Genomic DNA, 26,503 nt, shown 5'->3' on the forward strand with positions numbered 1-26,503 from the left:
TGGTGGTTCTTTCTGTGGGTGGGATTTCTGAGGTTCAGAGAGGGGTGAAGAGGTGATGGTCACTTTTTTATGCCATTTAAAAGATTATTTTAAAATTTACATAGAGTAAAACTCACTTTTTTTGTTAAAGAGTTCTAGGAGTTTTAACACACTTAGATTCTTGTATAAAGTCACAAATAGTTTACAGAACAATGTCAACACCCCAGAGAGTTCTCTAATACTAACTCCTTTGTAGGGACCTTACCTATACCCCTAACCCCTGACATCTACTTGTCTGTTCTATCTCTATAGTTTTGCCTCATCCAGATGTCATACAAATGGACTAATACAATTTGTAATCTTTCAAGACGGGTTCCTTTCACTTAGCATATGCATTTAAGGTGTTATTGTGTGTACTGACAGTTCATTCTTTTTTTAATTGCTGAGTAATATTCCATTGTTTGGTTGACTGAAGGATATGTGGGGTGCATCCAGTTTTTGGTAATTATGAATAATGCTGCTATAAACATTCATGTGGCAGGCTTTTGTGTGCACCTAAGTTTTCATTTATCTGGGATACTTATATGTGGAATTGCTAGGTCACAAGGTAACTGTATTTTTAATTTTGTAAGCAGCTGCCAAACTGTTTTCCAAAGTGACCGCACCATTTTGCATTTCCACAGGCAGTGTATGAGAGCTCCAATTGCTCTGCATTCTCTCCAGCATCTGGTCATTCTAGCTTTTTTATTTCAGCCATTCTAATATGTAAGGATATCTCATTATAGTCTTAACTGTTGCTCCTCTAATGGCTAATGATTTTGAACATCTTTTCATGTGATAATTTGCTGTTGGTATATTTCCATTGGTGAAATATCTGCTCCCAATTCTTCCCATTTTCAAATTGTATTTTTTGGCTTTGTACTGTTGACTTTTTTTGGGAATGCTTTGTATATTTTAGATACTAGTCCTTTACTGGATATGTGGTTTGCAGATATTTTCCCACATTTTGTAGTTTTTCTTTTCATCCTCTTAATGGGGTCTTTGGTAGAGCGAAAGTTTTTGGTTCTGGTAAAGTCCGATTTATCCATTTTTCCTCTTATGGATCATTTTTTGCTATCAAGTCTAAGAACTCTTTGCCTGGTCCTATGTTCCAAAGATTTTCTCCTAAAGTTCCTGAAAATTTTATAGTCTCACTTTATATTTAACTCATTGACCCCCTTTTGAGTTAATCATGGTACATGATGTGAGACTTAAGTCAAGGTTCCTATTTTTGCTTATGGATGTTCATATGTTCCAGAACCATTTGTTGAGAAGATGAAATAAACCTATGCAAATACAGCTTTTTTAAAACAAAGGCAAAAATAATTTGCCTGAGTTTTTTGGATCTGCAAATTCATGTTTTTCAAAAATTTAGGAAGTTTCCAGTCACTGTTCCTTCAGATATTTTTTTCTGCTCAAATCTTTTTTTTCTCCTCCTGAACTCCTGTGATATGAATGTTAGATGTTTTAACATTGTTCCAAAGTCTCTGAGGCTTTTTTTCTTTTCTTTTCACACTCAAGCTAGGTATTTCCTATTTATTTGTTTTAAAGTTCATGGGCTCATCTGTGATCCCTATTCTACTGGCTTCTTCTAATGACTCTTTTATTTTTGTTCCTATGTTTTCCTTTTCTAAGATGCCTGTTTTTTTTTTTTAATAGCTTCTACTTCTTTGCAAAGAATTTCTCTCTTTCCACTCATTTCAAGAGTGCTCACTCTTACTTCATAGAACATGGTATACTTCATGCTTTCAAGTCTCTGTCTAAATTTAATTCCAGTTTATGATGCTAAAACAGAACACAGCAAAGCTTTGAGCCTAAAAACAGATGGTTAATAATAAATTTCATATGGTGGCTCTTACTAATATTCACAGAGCGCTTTATATTCAAGCATAAGAGGGCACAAAACAAGCAGTTTTTTTTAAAACCACAAAATCATGAGTTTTTTTTAAATGAAAACCATTGTTAAAAATAAAAACAAATAAAAAATAACGTGTCTAATAATGCTAACGTCTGGATCACTTCAAGGTTGGCATTTGCTGATCACTTTTTTCTATGTTCTCCTGATTTCTTTTGAATTTTGAATACCTCTGGTTTGTATCCTAGATATTTTGAGTGAGACCCATATATTTATGTTGAGATCCAGTCCTGTTAAAATTCTCAAAGGTTTTGCTCTGCTGATTCTTGTGGGTCTCACGCAGGTGCAACACGGAGATGAGTCCTGGGCTTCATACACATAGGTGAAGGACCCTTTCTCAGGTGTCTCCTTTCTGAGATTTCCACCCCCAAAGTTCTCTGGCTGGAAACCAGGGTTTAGCCTTTATACTGTGGTGTGCTCTCATGACTGGGACCCCTGAGGGCAGAGTAGCGAGAGAAAGAAGCCTTTGGGACCGCCACCAGCACATCTATCACTGTTGCCACTGCTGTGGAGGGGCTGTAGCTTCATGACTGGATTTCTGTTAGTGAGCTTTCTGGAGAGCTAAAGGGCTCTGAGCCTTAGGTGCAGCTATGGGTGGAGGTAGCTGCCTTTCTGCTGAGTAGGGTTGGAAGAATTAAAAGAGCTCTGCCCTAAAAGATGCCATTGCTACAGCGACCAGGATGAGAGCTTCCAGTCTGCCGTGGCACTTGCCCAGTGCAGGGATGAGAAAACCCAAGGTGTTCCACCCTGCAGGGACTGCTTTCATATATAGGGGCTTGCTAGAGGGAGTAGGGCTAAGATCATCCGACAAACTCTGTCCTGTGGAGTTGGTGCTGGGCCTGGTGGCAGTTGGGAGCAGGAGGAGCAGGACTGGAGAATCACCAAGCTGGGGTGCTGATACCTGGTGGAAGGGCAGGGAGGTCTCCTGCAGGGAGGTCTTCAGAGTCCTATCATTCTCTCTACCCAGCACACCCACTCTTACCTGCCTTCCAGAATTCTGACATTCACTTCCTGCATTTTGTCCAGGGTTTTAAATTTTATCAGTGGGAGAGATAGGGTGGTTTACTCCATTTTGGTCAGAAATGCAAGTTCCTTTTTACGTAACTGTAGAAAAGCAGAATTACAAGGTGATTTTTCTTACAACTTTTAGGCCTTTCAGTATTTTCCATATTAAAATCTTTTTGATGGCTAGGAGATCTCTAGCTTATCTGGATAGTTGGGGGAATGGAGAAAGAAAATGATCTGGGGTGGGGGAGGTGTGGATAAACTGAATTATGAATGTTGAGATGTCAAATCAGGTGTGCCCACAGATGGCCAGGGGCTGGATGCTATGGGTGAGGGAGTCAAGAGAAGAAAGAACTCGAGGAAACAGGTGGGAATCTGAGATATGTTCTGTTTCAGGGCACCAAGGAGAGGCTGGAGCACTGGGAGGCAACCAAGGACGAGAAAATATATGTGGTCTGAGGGGCACAGGAATGGTGGAGAAGTGGAGGCCCAGAGTGTTGACCATACTTGCTCAGGAAGGGACTGTGAAGGGAATGATAGACCAAAGAGAAAGGTGGGCATGAACAGAGTTGGTTTTCTTTAAGAATTCAAGATATATGAACACAGTTGACCCTTGCACAACAAAGGTGTGAAGTGCTAGGATCCGTTTATTTTTTTAATTTTTAAAAAAATTTTTAGTTGGTTTTTTTTTTTTTTAAGATGTTATTTATTTGACAGAAAGACAGAGATAGTGAGAGAGAGAGAGAGCAGGAACAGAGAGGAGGCGTAGAAGCAGGCTGCCCACTGAGCAGGGAGTCCCACGCGGGGCTTAATCCGAGGACCCTGAGATCATGACCCGAGCCAAAGGCAGACGCTTAACTGACTGAGCCACCCAGGTGCCCTAGGGTCCATTTACATGTGAATTTTTTTGATAAATATAGTACAGTACTTTAAACATACTTTCTTTTATGATTTTCTTAAAATTTCTTTTTGCTAGCTTACTTAATAAGACAGTATAGAAGTAATAAGACAGTAAGAAGACAGTATACAATACCTGGAACATACAAAATAATATGTTAGTTGACTGTTATTGATAAAGGGTCAAGAGTAGGCTATTTGTAGTTAAATTTGGGGGATTATATGTGGATATTTTCACTGCATGGGGGGCTGGTACTCTTAACCCCCGCACTGTTCAATGGTCGACTGTACTTTTTTAGCATAGTAACTCAAATGAACTTGAATTTGAGTTCCTGTCCTCTAGAAAATGCCCCCAGCAGCCAAAGACAAGATGAGCATCTGTCTACATTCTCCTGTGGCATCCAGCTGCCACCTTGCCTCCTCAGGCCGGTAAGCTCCTTGAGAATGAGGTCCACATGTTTTTCCTGACTGCCTTTTGGGAGCCAGCACAGTGCTATGTGTATGGCAGATATACATGACATATTTGTTGCAAGAATGAATGCATAATGAGTGACTACTAGAGTCTAGAGAAAGAGGTTCAGAGACCTGGGTGTGCCACTTTGATCACCAGCCCCATCTGGACATAATGAGTTTGGACTGGAGGCTCATTATCAAATGAGGCCCCTAGGTGACAATGGCAATTTGTCCAACTGTTCTCCAAAATATCCCACATGTGACTGCAACTACATGAAATATAAATTACACACAGAGAAAGAAGAATGACCCGAAAGAAAAGCCAGCAGGGATAACATCTAGAAAGCAGACTCCTAAGTGGATGTTTTTTTTCTATATACTTTCTGTATTTTACCATTTTTCCACACGAAAGTCTTGAACGTCTCTAACTTTTTTGCCTAACTCATCCTGTGCTCAGAAGGGTGCTCTCCAATCTGCCATTTAGACTCTGATATGGACTATCCCACCAGGAGGACGGTAATGTCCTGCACAGATGAATAAAGTTGGTAACCCGGGGCCATTCGCCTCCTATCAACAGTCTCCTTTGCATTGATGAGCACAAATATGGTACTGGCCTTGCAGTAACCACCCCAATGTAGCCCCGTGAGGTCCTGCACTTAGCAAAGCTGGGCTCCTCTGTTTACTCCAACAGCTGGGGAATCCTCCCTGCCTCCCCCACTGAAGGGTTCTTCCATGTCTCCAGAGAAAGAACACAGAGTGTGGATGAGAGGAGGAAGGATAAGCAGGGGTGCTGAGGACACAGTGCTTGGGTCCCTAAGGTAGAACTGTGCACCCATCTGGGACACCTCAGTAACCTAGCTTTACGGTGTGTGCCCCTGAAAGGGGTGGCAGCCCATCTGGGAGCTCTGGGTAAAGTACCTGCTACCACAAGATAATAAACAGCAGTAATAAGGCCTCTCTGGAAAACTGAATAATACTGTTATTAAAACTTTTATTACCTGTTTTATATGAATTTAATTGCCTCCGGCAGCTATATTTTGGGAGCAATGAGGATGACAGAAATAATAAGAATGAATTAAACCACAAGCAGATCCAGTATCTGGGGAAGACACAGAGCCCACTTTCACTAACGGGATTGACAGCCCAACTTTGCAATTCTGCTCTGGTCTACATGAGGCAGCCCCAAGACCCCAAGGTCCCAGGCAGCAGCCACAGCCTGTCCTGATATTTGCCCCTCAAATACCAACCACACTTTGGGAGAGTTGAGATCAAGCAGAATGAGAGTAATTCCTCCCTTCCTCTCTCTGCACTGAAATGAAAATCACTACCCCTGCCCTTAAGTAACCGGAATTCTTTCATTATGGATTTCATCTGGATCAGTTATTTCTGTGGCTTAGAGAATGTTAATAAATGGACAAGGCAATTCTTTTATGCTATACTTTTAAGTAAAGCTGTTAACATATACTATATTGTATTTTATAAATTAAAGAAAAAAAAAGTAAGATCTTTATAGACCATTCCAGGCATTTGACAATAAACAATCCTAACTCTCACAGTCTGGGCTGAGGAAGTTATAAATTATTAATGTGTCAAGCACTGCCCTCTGAAGCTTCTTTTCCAGTGCTGACCATGAACCCAAGTATCCTGTATTTTAAGTTCCATTCAGGCAGCAAGCCCCTGAGACACATTTTCAATTCCAGGCCATGAAGGTGGATGGTGCTGATGTCAGGGTTTCTTCTGCTGAGAGGAAACCCCCTCCTCCCTTGATATTTCCATGGGTTTTTGAAACACTCTACAATAGCTTCAATAACCTCGCCAGCAATTTGTGGAGTGGATCATCAGCTCCAGCTTGAACCTCTCCCAAAGCTCCCTGATTATCCTAATGTAGGGGCAGCAGCAGCAGCAGCAGCAGCAGCAGCAGCAAAAAATCACCACTGAGCCAAGAGGCCTTGGATCAGGAAGGCTCTTGGAGGGTGTTTTCTCAGCACTTCTGCCTAGAGCTGTCACCTTCCCAACTTAAAGCACTATATATGTATATATGTAAATGTATGTATACTCACACACACACTGCATTTTCACTCACTTCCCAGGAAGGAGGCAGAAAAGATAAGAATTTCTTTAGCCTGCCTTTGCATTGCTTTCTGTGAGCTTATTTTCCCCTCATATGTTTGCACTTTTAGGGTGTGGGGTCCCTAGAAGAACGGGGTCCTACTTCCTCTGTCCTGCAATGTGGTGTTTCAGTGGAGTCCTAGACTTACAGTAGCCACTTAAAACATCCTGAAATTTGTTTTTTTCCCCCCCCAAATAAAATTTGCCATGGAAAACTCCTCAGGGCCTTCATCACACGCACATGTGACTCCTTTGCATAGTTTTGTTTCTGGCACACTGATTTCCATTAATAAAAGAACCCAGCAACGAAATAGTCTTCAGCTCTACCACAAATACCCATTTCCAACAGATTGCTCGTTTCATCTCAAACACCAAAAATAAAAAGCGACAAATGTCAAAGACCTAGAAAGGTCATCTATTTTATCTCTGCTCATTTTAAAGGACAGTTGCTTTAGAAGATTCTTACATACTGCCCCAACCTTCACACCATCTCTTTTTTGGGAAAGGAAGTTAACGCCCACCCCGAGGGGGCTCCCCTTTTACCAAAGGCTTGTGACTCCAATAAATGGGATGCTTTCCCCATGAGCCTGGGCCACGTGAGTCTGATTATTAAACAGGGAAAAAAAAAAATCCTCCTAGGGGCAGGGAAGGGGCGGTAGGTGAGAAGGACACTAAGTGACAGAGAAGCCAGAAGCTTCATTTCTCACCAAGAAGTGGTATAGGCCCGGGGGTACCTCCATCTGTCAGAGTACCCATATCCCAGGGTTCTGGAACTCACTGAGCTTCTGAGGGAAGAAATGGAAGAGGCATCTGAGTGATTCCCTGGAGGGCCCATCTCCTCTCAGGGAGTAGCTGCGAGATGTTTTTCCAACTTCCCGACTTCTCTGAACTGCTGCAGAATCCTATTTGTTTCCCTTCTTCAGTTTCTAACTCGACCAAACGTGTTAGTGATACCATGAGGAATTCTGATTTTTAATCTCAGTTCCCCTGCAAGGTGTTCACCCCAAGCGCTGACATACTCCGTGGACGTGGGATTTGCCCACGGCCCTGCCCCTACCCCACCCCGACTTCGGCTCTTACCCGCGGCCCTGTGCGTCGACCGGGTCTCGGCCATCCGGCTGTCCCGCCTGGAGTCCGAGGGCGGCACGACCTTCGCATGCTCGCCGGGACCGGTGTCCGGGGGCTGCAGGGGGCGACTGTGCAGCAGCGGCTTCCTGGGCAGGGGAGGCTTGGCGCTGAGCGGCTCCGAGGGCCGGGCCTTCGCCTTTCCCGGCTCGTGCGGGGACCGTGCCCCTCGAGGGGAGGGGGCCTTCGCGGCCGGACATTTCTCGTCTTTGGGGAGCAAAGCCAACCCCCCTTTTTCTAGCCGGATTTCAGCGCTGTATCTCTTTACCCCTCTGACTTCGACAGAGGACGCCTCCCGGTGCTTGAAGGACAGAGAGGTGGAGCGCAGCTTGACAGGGAAGGGTCCTCTGTTGTCGCCCGAAGGCGGCTCGCGGGCGACCGGGCAGGGGTCTTCAGGGGCATCCCGGGGGGTTCGGCCCGGCCCGGCCGCCGTGTCCCCCGAATCCCGAGAGGCGCCGCTGCCGCCTGCCGTCGCGGGTTTCCCGCCGTGGGGCTCCGGGGCCGGCCGCAGGTCGTCGAGCGCCGCCTCGCTCCTCCACACCAGGCTGCTCTTCACAAGCGGCAGGCGGCCGGCCGAGGGGCCCGCGGGGCCGCCGCGCTCCAGCACGCGGGCGCCGCCCGATCGCGGCCACGCGCGGCCCGACGACACCGAGAACTTCACGGCCCGCAGCTCGCTGCCTCCCCGCTCCACCTTCCGCTCCGGCGCCAGTCTCTCGGGACCCCCCTGTGGGGCCTCCGCCCTTTCGGCCCTGGGCTGCTCGGCGGGGGCGGCATCTCCGTCCTGGGGACGCGGAGCGGGCTCCTCCGCGGGCGACTCGCAGGCGGGCGGCGCGCTGGGCCCCGCGCTCACCGCCGGGGCCTTGTGCTTCAAGCAGCTCTTGGGGGCCGGTGGGCTTGGGGCGGGGGCCTCGGGAGATCCCTTCGCTGCTCCCTCGGTCTCGGGCTCGGGCTCGGTCTCGGGCTCGGTCTCGGGCTCCGGCACGGGCACGGGCACTTCCAGCGTCAGCTCCCCCTCCTTCTGGACACTTGGGTCTGGCCCCTCTGGACCAGCGGGAGTCTCCGAGGTGGTGGCAGCGTCAGTCTCGGGAGGTGTCGTGTCCTCCTCAGGGATACAGGGAGATAACCGAATCTCCACGTCTGCGGAAGCGCAGACCACCTCCTCAGCGGGTTCCCTGGCTGGGGGACACGTGCTTTCCAGGGACACTTCGTCCCTCTGGTTTTCACTGTCGGGATTATGGTTTGGGGAACCTTCAGGCAGAGAGAGAGACTCGGGGCAGGGGGCCGGGCCTGACACAGGCTCGGTGACCTCGGGGGTGGCCGGGCGGCTTGAGGGATTATCCCCAAGAAAGCTCTCCTCCTTCTCCTCAGCGCTGGCACTGAGGGCTGGGCAGTGCTGCAGCCGCGCCCGCCTAGCGCGCGCCCCGCCAGGCTGCAGCATGGCGGCTGGCCCCCCGGGCTCTGGGCTTCTGTCCAGTACCGCATCCTGCTGTGCTGAACTGGGGCTCTCTTCTGTGTTGACTCTGGGTAATGACTTCTCCTCGTATTCCTCTTCCTCTGGGGTACAGGTCAGATCACTAAGCGATTCAGACTGTGCTCGCTTGCAGGAATAAAGAGAACAAAAGACAGCATTATTATGTCGAATATTAGGAAGCCTATGACCTTTCCATTTTGTACAAGATTTAATACGGTTTAAAGGAAGCAGTGTGTCTCTTAAGCTGGCACCTAAGCAGACATTCACACATGGCGTCTCTTCTTAATGCCTTACCCATCTCTTTGGAAACTTGCCGTACAAGTTCAGCTTTCAGCAGAACAGTGGTGGCTATGCCCTGAAAGGAAATAACTGCTTAAGACTCTAGTGACTGGGGGCGCCTGGGTGGCTCAGTGGGTTAAGCCTCTGCCTTTGGCTCAGATCATGATCTCAGGGTCCTGGGATAGAGCCCCACATTGGGCTCTCTGTTCAACAGAGAGCCTGCTCCCCCCACCTCTACTTTTGATCTCTACTTTTGTTCATTTATTTGAACATCAAATAAATAAATTAAATTAAAAAACGATTCTAGTGACTGAACTACAAAACCAGCAGATACTGCTCTAAAAATTGAAGCAAAGGGGACCAAATAAGCTGGGGGTCTGCCGTGCTTTGCACTCTACACCTATTATTTTATTTTCTCTTGATTCATCCCAGTAAGGAAGGATTATTTCCTTTTTGCACTTGAAGAACTGGGAGCTCAGAGAGGGCCACACCTTGGTAAAGATTGAACTTATTAGCTCAGCTGAAAAGCTGGTGCTCTCTCCATGACCCTGTGCAGCCAAGAGCTAGTTTCCCAGCTCAGTGCTCTCTCTCCAGGGATGGGCCCCATGGTGAAGGGCAAACCACATCTTGTAAGGTAACGTCCCAAACCATAGCTGATGGATAAAGTCCAAACTTTACAGCTTAATTAAAAGTCCTATATTCTCTGGTCTTAAATTATTTCTCCCAATCCCTGCTCAGGTCAAGCCGGGCCCGCACTACTGAATATGCCAGCCTCTAGGCCAAGTGACTGGCTAGCTCCTCTGTCCCCACACCTCCAGGGTGTTCTGCCAGCAGCCCCCAAGAACAGTCTCGGATTCCACTCCTATAGGAGGAAGTCTTGCCCCTTCCCTGAAGCTTATGGTGCCCCTCTTTTCCTGAAGCCCTATTGGCTTGACAAACACTGCCTTGTATTTTCTTCTGAAAAGTGTCTGGAATTTAAATTTAGTCCAGCTTCCTTCTTGCCGTACCCAAAGTCAGTTGCTGCTCGCTTAGGAAGGAGACAAGACCAAGGTAGTCATGAATTATTCAAAAATACTATGAGAAAATGACCAAAAGCTTGAGGGTGTTGAGGTCACTCTTAAAAAAAAAAAAAAAAAAAAAAGTTCAGGACATTAGAAAACACTTCGATCTTCTTGGAAAAAAGAAAAGTTCAGGACAGCAGACCTCCTTTCCTTTATGTTAAGTGTGCAGGAGTGTTTGTGTTAGGTTTTTGTTGTTTGCTGGTACTATTTTAACATTTGTTGTTTGCTGGTGCCATTTTAACATCTTCCAGCTGGCCTCTGCTTGCTAACAGAACACAGGATAACTAGGGTATTTGCGATAATACCTTAGCTAATTCTCTAATTCTTGCCAAGGGGCACAGCCCTATGCCCCAGGATTGAAAAAAACGAAGATGTGCAAAGAAATCTACAGAAGAATTTTCAAAAGCCGCAGGTTCAAAAGGTGTCACTGGCCTTCTGCTACTACAGGAAATCACTGATGTTGAAACCTGTTTAGGATGTGGGTCACGTTTTAAAACTATCACAACCCTCACAAAAGGAGCAGAAAGCTGAGAAGCAGGCTCAGCTGGGCATATCTCACCTTGAGCCACTGGAGGCTACAAGGAGGTGAGAGTGAAGGGCTGGGCAGGACAAAGGCAGCATGGAGTGTGGACTTGGGACGCTGAACAGAGGCTCTGCAGGGAGCAAAGGGGCTTCTGACTCAGCCTGGGCTCAAGCTCGAGTCCAGCAGGAAGACTGCACTTACCTGCTCCATCTCCACCGCCGCTGCCCCTCCCTTCCTCCTCTGGGCCCTCACAGCAGCTTCACACCCTGCAATCCTCTGGAGGAATCGAGAGTGGAGGACCCACTGGTCAGCTGGCACCAAAATGGAGACGGTCATGGCTGCCTGCTCATCAGCCTCCTCTCACCAGAAAGAGTGAGTTTCGGGGCAGCAACTGTGTCATCTCTGGGCAGAGGACACTGCTGAGAAGTATTGTCAGTCTCTAAGACCCTGAACTCGTAGTTGGTAGCTCTGTCAGCCACAACCTGGGGCTACTCATATCATTGTGCTGCTCCCACTAAAAGAGAATTAATATTCCCTGCTCCTGGCACTGCTGGGGTGGGGATGAGGACTAGCCAGGGGCAAGATGCTGGCGTAAACGTTTAGTTCACAGGCATCTGCTTCCAGCATGTCAGAGCCCCACACAGGCCCTGCTCCTGAGAGCAGGATAAAATGCTGAGATAACAGCCAGCTTTTGTCTTTTGTGTGTTTCTCTTCCCCGACCTCTGCTCTAGTGGGGCAGAAGGATGCAGCCAAATGCACTCTTGGAAGTGTTTTTCCAACTGGTAATAAATATCATGGTCTTAATAGCCAAGGTTGGTTTGTTTTTTAACTGTGCCAAGATGGAGTTTTTAAGGCAAGAAAAGCCCACCCTGCCCCTTTTTTTTCTCTAGAGCTCCAAAGATTCAGAGCCTAGATGGTATCAGGTAGAGGGTTCACCCCCTCTCCCCCATGACGAGCTGGAAGGTGCCTGGCCAGGCTGGACAGCTGTTCTGCCCAAAGGGAGGACAGAATGTGGACAGCGGCAGGAAGAGTCTGAGGGGGTGACTCAGAGAAAGATGCCTGAGTGGGGGCAGCAGTGAAAATGGGGAGGCATAAAGAAACCTCAGATGTTAATGGGGGATCAGAAAAGCGGGGGAAACTTGAACCTCACTGTTCAGTGAAATCGGAAGGAACCCTGACCTCTGCAGAAGTTTCCAGGGTTCCAGGGGGCCACGGCAGCTCAGCCTCACCCTGGGAGCAGAACAGGAATGCAGGAAAGCACCTTGATCCCTGAGAAGGGCCAGGTACCAGGAAAATCTTCATGGTTGGGAGGAGGGACCTTACAACCAAAGGGCAAAGGGTGCTATGAACACTGAAGGACAGAGGCCTCCACCTTAGGGCCCAAGAGTGACACTGGTGACAACTAGCTGGACACCTCTGCCCAGTCAAAAACTGAAGGGTTTTAATCCCTACCAAGAAGGGAAAGCAGAGGAGGAGGGAGGATATGTAAATGACAGTGTTTAAATCAAGAAATGTTTCCCCAGAGTGCCTATATCAGAATTTCTGTTACTCTAAAAAAGAAAATTAAAAAATTGGGTTTGAGGGCTAAGTCAAGCTGAAAAATGGCGAGGTACAGTGCTGTCCAGTGGAGAGCGAGAAAGGATGCTGCATTTCCACCTGGAGGATGAGCCGGGCTTCCCTCTGCCACAAAGTCCTGGCCAGGCTGTGGCTGGCCCTTTGGTTGTGAGGTCCCTCCTCCCAACCATGAAGATTTTCCTGGTACTCTGGCCCCTCTTGGGGATCAGGGTGCTTTTGCCATGGCAAAAGACATCCCCATGGGAATAAAGCCCAGGCTTGAGGCCGGAGGGAGCTGGCTCTGTCCCTGCCCTGTGGCTCCAATCAGCATGAGGACAGGCAGGTTGGTTACTGGTCCCAGCCAAGTCCCACAGCACCAAACCTTTAACTGTAAATGTGTCAGGTGTGCGAGCATTTACACAAGTACCCTAGTGACCAGCTTGCACAAGGACACATTAGCCTGACGGTAACCACAGCTCGCGTCTCCAGTGTTAGTCTCCTCTAAAGTCACCCCTGCTGGCAGGCATTTAAAATGTGCACTGATGTCCTTTCCTAGTACTAAAAAAAAAGTGTGACAATAAAACCTTTTTTACTAGATAATAAAATAATCCTCACTTGAAAAAAAAATTTAAAAAAAATTAAAAAAAAAAAAAAGCACCTTCCACATGCCCAAAGGAAAACCTACTATCCTTAGCTGAGCACCTAGCTTGTCTGGGGCTTTTCACCACCCTACAATCTTGTCTCCAGGGAAGGAAGGAGAGAATGTTGGTCTGTGGGCAAGTCTTTCTCAGCAGTGTCATTCTCTGTGGCCAGGCTGGCCGCACACCCTGCTCTCAGCTCCTCCAGGGCTGAGACATTGTGGTAACCACTGTGCAGCAGAGAGGGCAACGATCTTATGTGGACCTTGAACGCACTATGAATCCAAAGCACTCCATGAATGAGTTCTTGGCTCTTAGAACTATGAGCCGATGACTACACAGGCAGCATGCCTGGGGGTGGGGGGGGGGGACTTCTGTCCTCGCAGGGGCACAAACCCCACACTACTAAGTAGGTCCTTGCCCAAGGCAGGCGTTCGAGCTAGTGTGTCAGCTTATCTGTCATTGTTCATTCCCTCATTCATTCATCCGTTCAACAAATGTACACTAAATGCCAGCTGTGCAGCTAGCACTGCTCTAGGGGCTGGACACAGGGCTGGGGTGAGGGCTCAGGAAGACTGGTAACAGGAACACCTGGGTGGCTCAGTTGGTTAAGTGTCTACCTTGGGCTCAGATCATGATCCCGGGATTCTGGGATCGAGTCTCACATTGGGCTCCTTGCTCCATGGGGAGCCTGCTTCTCTTTTTGCTTCTGTTCCCCCTGATTGTACTCTCTCTCTGACATATAAATAAAATCTTTAAAAACAAAAAACAAAAAGACGGGCAGTAAATAAGTAAGCACACACATTTACAAACATCACTTCTGTGTGTGGCCAGGGCTACGAAGGAAGGGACTCTACTGGTTGGAAGGTGGGGCTGCTTTCCACAGGGTGGTCAGGTGAGCCTTTCTGGGGAGAGGACCTCCGAGCTGAGACCCAAAGACAGAAGGAGCCAACCAGGAGGAGAGTGTCTTAAGCCGTGGATATAGCAGGCATCAGGCCTGAGGCCAGAAACAGCTCTGCAGGCTACAGTGTGTTGAGAGAGAGGGAGAGTAAGAAGAAGTCTGAGAGGTAGGTAGGGCCTGGTTGTTCCAGGCCTGGAGTGCGGACCTTATGCTGACCTTACACTGCCATGGGAAGGCAGGGGCCCCACAGGGCATGATGGCTTCATGGGAGGTGTTGCAGAACAGATGAACAGATGGCATGTTTATGCAGGAAAGAGACCTACGTGATGTTCATTGAAAAAGAAGAGCAACTCCAGCTCCTGCAGATGGTCCCACTGATCATGGGGGTTTCTTACAAGGGGCATATGACCCTGAGAAGAGAGAGGCCAGGGTTGGAGGGGGTGGGGGTGGGGGCGACCAGGCCTGTGCAGCCTGCCTCTGCATATAGGAAGAAGCTCCATTACCGAAGACAGCCGCCTCATTTTGCTGGACCGCTGGTTGCGAGGCTTAACCAGGAGCTTGTGCTTAGCTGCAGAGTTGTCCAGGCAGGAGGAGAATTCTGGAGGGTAATCGAAATCAGCCACAGGTGCCATGCTGCTGTCCGAGGTGCGGGGGGAGATGCCAGCATCGCTTGCCTGCCTGGAGAAGAGCTGGTCCGGAGACTGAGGCCGGGATGAGGAAACTAAAGAGACCTTCATGGGACAAGGAGCAAGCAGGCCATACGTTAACTTTTCAGTATGAAATGGGTCCAGCCAACATATCAGCTCCCTTCTTATATTGTGCTCAGGCTTCCCACGCCATCTCTGGGCTTTACATGGAGGGACAGACCTACAGTCTCTCAACAGGGAGGACTCTAGGGGACTTCCTTAGAAAGGAGTTTTAAATGTTGGGCCAACCCCTACAAACTTCTCACTCATTTTCATGGCCATGCAGAGAGCCTGCATCCCGGGCAGTCTCGGTGAGACAACTCTGCCTTCCAGGCAGGTACAGGCACTTCGGTCAAGAGCCTCTTTCTCTGATGAGACAGACCCACCTGATCTCTCTAAGATTAGGCGTGCTCCTGCCTCTAGAAGCTGAGAGTGTGGCCCAGAGGTGGTTTTATAGGCTGGAACAGAGGATGGGCAGTGCCCATTAACCCAGCAGCCCATCGCTGCAGCTGCATTTGTTCTTTCCAGAAGGTTTCTGTATCTTCGTGTGTCCTCCTGCAGAAATCTGGTGTGACAGATATTTTGCTAGCTTACACCTCAGCAGTGAGGCATTGACAGTCAGTCAAGGGCAAAAGCGCTGCCAGGGAGAAAGGGGATTTTGGTTGTCCCCCGGAAGAATGACGGTAGCATGCTCTTGCCCGCCCACTGAACTTGGCCATCCCCTTCACTAAGTGAGGTCTCAGTGGGTTCTACTGCAAAGAGGTTTATCAGCATGAAGAGGCGGAGGAGGGCACCCAGTGGGCACCCATGAGCAAATGTAACGCACACAGAAGCAGGGTGCAGAGAGAGAATCCGAGAGGTGCTGGGCTTTAGCTATAACCCTGTCCCCTGCTTCTATTCTGTATGGTGCTCAGCATTAGTGTCAAGTTTGCATTTTTCTCCCAGTGTTGTTCATCTTCCACATTTTGTATGTATACACACAACAAAAGTTACCATTATAACTGATTCTAGCCATACGGTTCAGTGGCAGTAACGACACTCCTGTTGCTGGGCAACCATCTGCAGAACTTTTTCTCTCATAAAACTGAAAGTCTGCACCCACTAATCAACAACTACCCATTGCCCCCTGCCCCCCAGACCCTGGTAACCACCATTCTACTACCTTCTATCTCTATGACTCTGACTACTCTAGCTACCTCACATTAAGGGGAATCATATAGGATTTGCCTTTTTTTGCCTCGCTTGTTTCACTTAACGTTCACCCATGTTGTAGCCTGGGTCAGACTCCCTATATTCCACTGTATGTAGATACCACACTTTGTTTATCTGTTCACCCATCAATAAATGATGTAATAAAGCAATGTAGTTGCTTCCATATTCTAGTTAGTGTGAATAACGCTGCTGTGGACATGTGTGTACAAACACCTCTTCAACAACTAACTTTCAGTTCTTTCAGTTATATACCCAGAAGCGGAACTGCTGGATCATACAGGGGTTCTATTTTTAATTTTTTGAGAACCTCCATACTGTTTTTCCCACAGTGGCTGCATCATTTTGCATTCCCACCAATAGTGCACAGTGGCTCCAATCTCTCCACATCCTTGCCAACACTTGTAATTTTCTACTTCTTTGATAGGAGCCATCCTGATGGGTGCAACGTGGTGTCAAGCTTACATTTTAACCTAAGCCCATAATTTTAGGCATTTCACAACTATTTAGTAAGCCCCCGTGAAGATGGTCTCCTCGGGAAGGAGGCATCAAACAAGACATGGGCAGTGGGCAGACTCCCAGTGGCCTGGGTACATGTTTCTCAGTTTCTTTTCCACAACCCTGGAGCCCCACACAGAGCATGTTGCAATAGCTTCTGCTAAACTAGGGGACCCTAGAAGAATGTCACTGTTCGAGAGACAAGCTGATGCAGGCACTGCCCCTGCAAGGGAACTTCCTCGGAGAAATGTATTTTCCCTCTTAACAGAAAGGTCCCTTATATATTCTCTTGCAAGTATGAAGTTTATTTCTGCCAAATGGAGGAAGACTATTACTACAATGAGGGGAAAAGGGTAATAAGTGGACATAATCTATTTTAATTCTCTTGTTTCAGTTACATGGGTACTTACGGGAATAAAGCAAGAAAAATTATTTTTAAAAAAATAAACCACAGGACAAGACTCCCGGCTTCCTCTGTGCCTGTGGCTTTGGCTCCCACTGTTGTAGCTGATGACTCAGTAAGTCACCCAAGACTGGACAGGTGACACCTTTCCCAGGTGTCCTCCCTGAGGGTCACCATTAAAATGGGTACATTCCAAAGGTCAAAAGAATCCTTCATTCCACCCTTGTCCAGAGGAACGATATGTATATACACATGGTAAAATTTGGGGTTTTGTTTTCTTGACTGTGTGGGACTTAAGAGAACAGAAGAACAGGCCAGATGAGCTGCTTCTGCAAATGAAGTGACTCCCAGGTGAGAACGATTATGCCTTCTGTGAGGATATGGGCTTTGGTCACTTTCCTATAAACGCAAAGAATGAACTTTCCCTGTCTCCTCTCCACTCAGATCCCCGGCTCGTGCAGCACCTGAGCAGCTGGTCCTGGGCTCAGGCCCATTCCAGCCCTGGGAGGGTGGGGGGTGCAATCTGGCAATGGGCTTAACTTCACAGAAACTCTGACCACAGTGACCTCTGTCCCTGCAAAATGCCTGTACAGGCTGTCATGGCTGGTCTTTCCTGCTAGGGCGCCCAACTCTCACTTCTCAGTCTTTGTGGTCATTCCGAGAGTTCTTGGGGCCTGAAAAGACCAACACCTTTCTGACTCAGAGGAGAATTACGCATCCTGTCTTTGATCAGTGCAGCAACGCTGTGAGGTAAGATAGGACAGGGCAGGAAAGCTGACCTGTGTTTTTATCTGTGGGCTGGAACCGTTCCCATTTGCACTGCTTGCTCCTAATCACCCGGTTTGTACTGAAATCTGTGCTTCTGGATGATTCTGGAAGTGAATGATTTAAAAAGTCTAGCAGGTGGCCAGCCCTTCATTGGAGGAATGGGACTCCAACGGGAAAATGGCCTGGGATTCATGGGTTTTCCAGGGGTAACCCTGGGTGACAGCTGCTTTACAGTGTTTGTCCTCAAATAGAGGGGCTCAGCCAACGAGGTGTGGGCTGAGGCTTGTGCACACGGGAACAGCCTGCAGACATTAAGCAGGGCCAGTGGGGCCTTTCTGGGAAGGCTGTCCCCAACAGGCTTCACATCCCCAGCTGAAGGCAGGGGAGGCACTGACTTACCAGATTTCACATAATCCTCTCCAAAACCCTCTGAGAACATGCATGCATTTCTGCTAGAGCCTATGTTGTTTCTCTCCATGTGATACCTGCCCTCATCTCCTGGGACAGCTTGTCAGCTGGCCACCTGCTACCCAGTGCTTTCTACTTAATGGCAGGACACTTAGCAGATGGCTAGTTGGATGTCATTTTACCTTAAAACTCGCCAAATAAAGTTTTATTCATTGTCACCTCATGTTTGGTAATGAGATTTTAAAAATAATTCTAGGCATTTCCTGAAAAACTCATTCCATCAGAAAATACAACCTTGGCAGTACCATGAGATGCTTGTTACTGGAAACATTTTACCACAATAATCTTCATTAAGTTTCTCTACCACACACGTGGGCCTGCTTCAGGAGTCACAACAGGAAAAAATGAAATAGCCCGCAATCCCATCCTTTGGGGATTTAGGGTACCATTATATCAAATATCAGATGTTATATGAAGACATTTTAAAAGGTACACTGTTTCCCCCTCTCAACCAGTGCCTAAGAAACTTTCAGGGCATTAAATATGATCACTGTGTCTTAAAAACCATGATAACAAAGATTACACAATTTTTTTTTAAGTCTTAAAGGCTCCAATTTTAGTTTCCCATTACCCAATTAATGAAATTATCCAGTTAATAAAATCTCAGAACCTTGTTTTTTCAGCAACATGACCAGGGATGCTGAGAAGGATGAGACTAGCCCTGCCTGGTGAGAGGAGCCTCCACGCAGCTAACTATGTATTCTGTGCACTGTGGTGCTTTGCAGGTTCAGCATTGGGCTCATGCCTTAATGAATGGAACTAAAAACTTCCTGTTCTCCCGTACGGTCCCAGCTAAAGGCAGAGAGAGCCAGAGAACCATGGGATGGAGAGAGGGCAAACCAGTCCATATGTTATAAGAGTTGTCTCTCCAGCACGTGGCCCTGAAACTTATAACATCCATCTGCCCCTGAGGCTGGAGACGCTGACGCTCCACATATCAGAGTACGAGATGGGTCTGCCATGTGACAATGGAGTTAGCCATCGCCTGCCGACCTTCCCCTCCAGGATTTTAAGGGTTGGCTTGAAACCCATCAAATAGGCCAAATTATCCTCCTTGTCTTCTCTTCCTTCTCTTCAACGTGGGAGAACAGAGGTGGGTAGGTCACTGCCTTCAGACCCTGCTCACGGAACAAGCAGGGGGCAGGTTCACCTTAGAGCAGAATTCTGGAGAGAACAATTCTCTAGCCAGCTCTGAGCGAACTCCCAACCCTGGGGCTTACTTATGTGTAGCTATACCACAGCCCTTCATCTGGCTTTCATTAGTGATGCTCAGGGGACCCACAACCGCACCCAAGTTAGATAAATATTCTTTCCCCTGCCTTTTCCAGGGGGCTTCTGGTTGTCCAAGCTGAAGTGACTGCTGATGTATTACAGAGTAGCTCAGAATCTGCAAGACAGTGGTTCATGATGAATCCCCGAGATTCCCAGTGAAGAGCTCTTCACTAGGGCACAAGCCAGAGCTCCAAGAATGCACCGGGCAGGGGAGTGGCTATAAAACATGGACTCTGGCCTTTGTTTTTCAAGTGTGAGCAAAAAACATATAACTCCAATTTTATCCACCCCTCCGCAGGGCTGGTCTAAAGGGAAAATGATCATTTATGTACAAGCACAGCCTGTGGGCTTAAGATGGCGGCACCACAAGCAGGGTGACTTCCTTGGGGCGCAATTCTTCATCCTGTTTCCTAATGGGAAAGGGTGTTATCTACAATCAGCTCCCTTGCCCTGCTGAGGTCATAGATACCCCTCCTGCTTGTCAAAGCCCTGGTTTCCAGCAGCACACTACCGCATTCTAGCCCTAGACCAACAGGTTCTCATGGTCCTAAACTAAGATCAGAGAGTCCAGATTAAGTCACATATGTTCGCCACTCCCTCTCCCTCCAGCCAGATGTCATGACAACAGAAAACAGACATAAAGGTGTTTTCCTACTTTCAGATGGGATGCCTGGTCTGGTCATCTGCTCAGACAGGAAAAACCAGGTAGAGGATTGATTGTATCAGATCTGTAACCATTACAAAAAATGTTACCAAAACTGTATCTCCTGACAAGATGGACATTTCTGCTCAAGTAACAGAAACAACCCAAGACTGTGAGCTCCACTTACCTGGTCTGGAATACCGCCTGGCCACACAGACCATGGGACTCTTACAGGAGCACACGGGGGACACCAGAGCACACCCCCACCCTCAGTGCCCTCTGAAGTGGGTGCACGCCAAGCCACGAGGTGGCACAGGCTTCACTTGCCTTTATGGTTGTGCCAGGACCGATGTCAGGTAGCAGGGACATCTCTGGGGGGCTCCTGGGTAGACCGTCATCCTCAGAACTCATGCCGGCGTCATCTCCCCGCTTGGCAGGAAGGCCCCCCGGAGGAGGTGGCGGCCCCATTTTCACATTACACTGTATTTTTAGCTAGATTGTAATAAAGAACATTTGCTCTTATTTTCATCAGCAACTTCTTATCAACAAATCTTCCTGCTCCCATTCATTCATTCAGGGTCTATTTTCAATGTCCCTGCCTGGTGTAGTGGACTGAACTGAAAAGCGTTGTCTGCCACCATACTTGCTGCTCTTGAAAATGAGTGGTGACAATTCAGGATGAGTCAGGATCTGTCTGTAAGTAATTCGGAGTGTCCTGCATGCAATTATACTTCAGAATATGTCAAATAACAGGCAGAAAATAACTTGAAAATGTCTTGACTCGTATTTGACATACATACCAAGTGTCACTGCCAAGGAGAAGTTTACCTGCAGGGCTTTAATCCGGTCGCACACATTTTCTTGGGAAAATACCCGCACAGGTCGAGGGGGATCCTGTCCCGACTCAGGAATGAAAATACTGTCATGCGACAGGGCCCGGCTACCCAGTGCGCTCCTCGACTCCCTAGGACACAAGAGGCACCATGAGAGTCTGCACTCCTCCCTGTCTCATGCTGGGTGCGCAGGATGGACAGGAGGGCCGGGGCCTAGGGGCACAGCCACAGTAAGCTCTCAGTTGTATTTATTTTTAAATGGCTTTTCACTCCGGTTTATCCCCACCCTGTCAAATACCACAGCCAATGATGAGGAGCACTGCAGAGGTAGGAATTTTCCTGACGGCTCTGAAGGTTGTGTGAATTCTTTTTATTAATGGGAAAACCAGGGTCTGATGTGGTGTGAGGTCCCAGACAGCAGGCCTGCAAGAGGAAGGGCTGGCTGGGTGGGGTGCGGGGTGTGTGCAGAGACTGTGGTGGATGCCTGAGGAAGGTGAAATCATTCCTGTGGGCAAACAGGCCGGTCCTCGGTAGGCTAGATGTCGTGTCTGCACAGCAGCTGAGGATTTGCCCGACAGAGGCATCCTGGCAAGGCGGTCCAAAACACACATCCACGGACTGGGTTTGAAATGGGAACTGCTGATCTGCAAAGCTGTGCCCTCTTTTCATTACCTGCTGTGAATGATCTGTCTAATCCAGCTTGTGTGCCTAGCCCTGGAGCACAGATGGTGGGGCCTTTCCATCATCCCCATCCCGGCCTCTGCCCCAGCCCCGAGCTCGAGACTCCATTTAGGAACCGAATGCACAGGACATTCACACAGTGTCTGTCCTAAGAGGATGTGGGAGTTAGCTGTCTGAACAATAGGTGGAAGGAGATGATTGAGACCCAATGATGAAGGAAGGAAAACCTGCCCCCACCGGCACTGGGCATCTGTGCTCTATGCTCTCCTACCCGCAGGCCGCCCCAGGCATCCTGTTCTCTGTGTGGCATTAAGAACTCTTGGGGGTGGTCCCACTCCACTGTAGATCACATGTTGTTGGTTAATGGTGCTTGCCAACTTCTTTCTAGCTCACGGTAGTGAGTCTGCATCAGGGGAACCTAGAGGCTCCCAGAAGGATGTGTCCTCACTCTTCTGGGAGGGTATGAAGCCCAGTGAAAGAACCCGGCAGGCCCTCCCTGCCAGCGGCATCTCCTGTTACAAAGATCACATGCACACCTGCCTTTCCCTCTACTGTGGGTAGTCTATGGTCATGCCCTTTGAGAACCATAACCACTGCTCCAATGTCTCTACTCTTGGTATAAGCAGAAGTTGAGAGAGCATGAAAAGGCCTCTGCAAAGATACACTGGCAAAAACATAGAAGGTCATACACTCAGGGCCATTTATTACAATTACAGAAGGAAGAGACCACCAACATCCCAAATGGCCCTCAGCAGGTATCTGCATAAACCAAGGCACATCATCTAATGAAGACTCCTTCCCACCCTGCAGGTGACCATGTGGTAGGGCAGCACCAGACTGCACAGAGTGGAAAATGAAGCAGAGTGCATGACAAGGTTTATGGTATGTCAGCTCTATGTGGGGAAGGGGTGTCTGAATATAGGTGAACATAGGTGAAGAGGTATGTTGTTTGCTTACATTTTAAAACATAAAAATAGAAGGATACATAATAGTTTCCGTTGGGGGGAGGGACAAGACATGATCGGGGAACAGGGTGCCAAGGTACTTATACATGTATAATTTTGCCTTTAGAATTATGTAAATATTTTATATAGTTAAACGACAAAATCAGACAAAAAGAGAAATAAGATAATCTCTGAAACTAGAAAACAAACAGAAATAAACGAGCCTAATTTTATATCATATTGTTAGCATAACTGCACAGAGGACAGAATGGTTTCAAGTGATTTTAACTCAACATCCAAGTGACTGTTTTGTTTGTTTGTTTGTTTGTTTGTTTGTTTTGAGAGAGAGAGAGAGGGTGAAGGAGAAGTGAGAGGAAGAGGGGAGAGGGAGAGAGAGAGCATGGAGCCCAACAAGAGGTTTGATCTCACAACCCTGAGATCATGACCTGAGCTGAAACCAAGAGTTGGACATTTAACTGAATGAGCCGCCCAGGTGCCCCCCAGATGACTTTTGACTCTACATTCATAACAGGATAAATTCCAAGAACAAAGGAACCACAAAGTTATAAAATTACACTTGGTAATCTTTTTGGTAGCAATACTGATTTTTAAAAATGGTACAGAACAATCTTAATAGACGTAACCTCTATGTGGGAAAGTGGGGTAATGAGATTATTGTAGGTATATTATATGAGGAAGAAAGTGAATAATTTTGTTAATATCACTAGGAACCAAGTGTATAAGAGAACAGAGAATTCAAATAATTAAAGTAAAAAAATTTGTCTTAAGTTTGAACTGGAAATATCAGTGAGTTATTTTTCTCTTAAAAAACAGAATTTATTTTCTAGTATCTAATCTACTGAAGAAGTCTAGAAGCAATGAGAGCCAGCTAGCAATCATCACCTCTGGCAGCTAGACTGTGGTCTCTAAAAATCATTTCATACTAAAAGGAATGGGGACCATATGAAGAGGTGGCTGATCGTAGGTCTAGGCCTGGAAATATACCAAATAAAGCAGGGATTTCTCATTGTATAAGGAAGCAAAGAAGGTTTCAAAAACAAATGGGGTCATGTCTAAAGAACCCAGGAGCTAATCTGAAGTGACTCCCAGTAGTGTAAGATGAGGCATTGTGAGCATAAAAATGAATACTGTCATGTGCTAAAGCAAATAAAATATATAAAAATCCATGCATTCACAATGATATATATTTAAAAAAAAAAACAAACCAAACAGAAAAAAGAACCCCAAAACTCATTGGTCAGTGCTGGAAGTGAGGGTACCAGCTAGAGCACCAGAGTGTTACTCTGAAGGTAGACTGGTGAAAGGAGAACCAGGCGTTATTCTGCCTTTCACGGACAACTTGCATGTTACAAAAACCAAGGGGTTGATGGAAAAAAGTTCTCCACCATGTAAGAATTCCAGCTAACATATGCAGAATGAGTGATACAATTAGGAAAACCACCATTTTGCAATAAAATAATGGATCCAGGCAATGATCATCAGCAGGTGTTGAAACCATTAGGTGAAGGTTTGTGGAGCTATCACACTGAGAGAGACCCCTGACCCCACTGTTCTGTCTCAGTGTTTGAGAAGTGGGACAACCAGATGGCATGTGCCTCATGAGGTGATGTGACAGTAAGTACTCAGTACCATCTTGAACCTAAATCGAATTAAATAACCAGATCCATCTAACACTTTACAAGAGATTCAGAGACTATAAAAATGAGTTAAATCACACCAAGAGAAAGCAAATCCAGAATGTGGGATATTTGGCAGAGAAAATTACCTTGCTTCTCCATCAGATCAATGGCATGAAACAAAGTGGGGTGGGTCGAGAGGGAGAAGGAAAATCATTACAGAATAAGAGACTTAAAAAGCATAACAACAGAGACACAATAAATGGGTGTGAGCCTTTTAAACCCACAGGGTCCCATGTGGTTTGCCAGCATTAATGCACCTTGACAAATGAAACTCTTTGCCCATGGTGATGGATGAGAAGTTGCTACAGAATCTAGAAAGCACACAGACTCTCAAAGGGGCTAAAAAGTGCCTCTAAGATTTTGTCCGTTATATAGTCAGTTAATTTATAACAAAGAAGCCAAGAATATGCAATAAGGAAAGGACAGTCACTTCTATAAATGGTACTGGAAAAACTGAATAGCCACAAGTGAAAGAATGACACTGAACCCTATCTTACACCATAGAAAAAATGAATTAAAGACTTAGATATTAAGACCCAAAACCATAATACTCTTGGAAGAAAACAGGTAGTAAGTGACCTTGACATGGGTCATGGCAATAATTTCTTAAAAGCAAAGGCAACAAAAGAAAAATAAAGAATGAGACTATATCAAATTTAAAATCTTCTACACAGCAAAGGAAACCATCAACAAAATGAAAAGACAACCTAGAGAATGGGAGAAAATATTTGGAAATCATATTATCTGATAAAGGGTTAATATAAAAAATATATAAAGGACTCATATAAATCAATAGCAAGAAAAAAAGATCTGATCCAAAATAGGTAGAGGAATTAAATAGACATTTTCCCAAAGACAAACAAATGGCTAACAGACACATGAAAAGATGCTCAATATCACCCATTGTTAGGGAAATGCAAATCTCACACTTGTTAGAATGGCTATCATCAAAATGATAAGAGATAAATGTTGGTGAGGATGTGGAGAAAAACAAACTTTTTTGCAATGTTGGTGGGAACATAAGTTGGTGCAGTCACTGCGGAGAACAGCATGGAGGCTCCTCAAAAAATTTAAAATAGAACTACCATAGGATCCAGCAATTCTACTTCTGGGTATTTATCCAAAGGAAATGAAAATAGGATCTTGAAGAGATATCTGCCCTCCTATATTCACTGCATTATTCACAACAGCCAAAATATGGAAACAATCCAAGTGTCTATCAATATGAAGATTGTTAATATCACTAGAAACCAAGTGTATAAGAGAACAGTGAATTCAAATAATCAAAGTAAAAAAATTTGTCTAAAGTTTGAACTGGAAATATCAGTGAGTTATTTCCATCCAGATGGATGGATACAGAAAATGTAGTCTGAATGTGTGTGTATACATATACACATGGTATGTTACTAAGTTACGAGAAAGGGGGACATCCCTTGGTTTGTGACAACATGGATGAGCCCTAAGGGCGTTACACTAAGTGAAACAAAGAAGACAGAGAAAGATAAAAAACTGTATGATTTCACTTATATGCAGAATCTAAGAAAGTTGAACTCACAGAATACATAGTAGATGGTGGTTACTAGGGGTTGCAGGGTGGAGGACATGGCACAAACTTCCAGTTCTTTTTTTTTTTTTTTAAGATTTTTTTTATTTATTTGAGAGAGAGACAGTGAGAGAGAGCATGAGCGAGGAGAAGGTCAGAGAGTGAAGCAGACTCCCCATGGAGCTGGGAGCCCGACTCCATCCCGGGACTCCGGGATCATGACCTGAGCTGAAGGCAATCGTCCAACCAACTGAGCCACCCAGGCGTCCCAAACTTCCAGTTCTAAGATGAGGAAGTAAGGACATTGACAGCACAGTTTTGTATGGCACAGTCATTATCGTTAATACTCGTGTATTATACACTTGGGAATTGTTAAGAGTCTAGATCTTAAATACTCTCGCCTTAAAAATTAAATAGTAATTAGGGGACGTGATGCGGGTGTTAGCTCTACGGTGGTAATCTGTTTTTAATATATATGTGTATTAAATCAACATGTTATATGCCTTAAAATCCCACAAAGTTATGTATTAATTTTCTTCCAGTAAAGTTGGGGGAGGAAAAGATCTTGTCTTATCCTCTGTGTTGCTCCCTAAAAGCAATGCACTTCCTGGGCCTCATCAGAACCCACCCCTAGCCTAGCATCACTCCTGCAAACTCCTCCCCACCTCCATCAAGGAGCCAGATGCATGGCTTGGTCCCAGGACCTTGAGATCATGACCTGAGCCAAAGGCAGATGCTGAACTGACTGAGTCACCATGGCGCCCCGTCAGCAAATTTTTACCAGTAATTGAGGACCTGGCCCCTGCCAGGTGCTGGGAACATAAAGATAAAAAGGAATTTGTCCCCATTGTCTGTGGGCTCCAGAGACAATGAGGAGACACATGAGTAGAGAGGTCATTTCTCACA

The 26,503-nt window shown here is 46.5% G+C and overlaps 1 protein-coding gene across 6 annotated transcripts in view; it reads right to left on the reverse strand.

Annotated features, from left to right (window-relative positions):
• Positions 1 to 26,503, reverse strand: part of CRACDL (CRACD like) — a 130,315-nt gene that overhangs the window by 15,158 nt on the left and 88,654 nt on the right. For all 6 annotated transcript variants that reach the window (XM_032352016.1, XM_032352021.1, XM_032352022.1 and 3 more), the window contains 4 exons: positions 20,725 to 20,860; positions 20,224 to 20,388; positions 14,453 to 14,680; positions 7,478 to 9,119 (listed from right to left, as the gene is read on the reverse strand). In XM_032352016.1, coding sequence (XP_032207907.1) covers positions 7,478 to 9,119; positions 14,453 to 14,680; positions 20,224 to 20,388; positions 20,725 to 20,860 — 2,171 coding nt within the window. The remainder of the gene's footprint in view (positions 1 to 7,477; positions 9,120 to 14,452; positions 14,681 to 20,223; positions 20,389 to 20,724; positions 20,861 to 26,503) is intronic.

This window comes from Mustela erminea, chromosome 7, assembly GCF_009829155.1.
Source record: "Mustela erminea isolate mMusErm1 chromosome 7, mMusErm1.Pri, whole genome shotgun sequence".
In the NCBI taxonomy this organism is placed as follows: domain Eukaryota; kingdom Metazoa; phylum Chordata; class Mammalia; order Carnivora; family Mustelidae; genus Mustela; species Mustela erminea.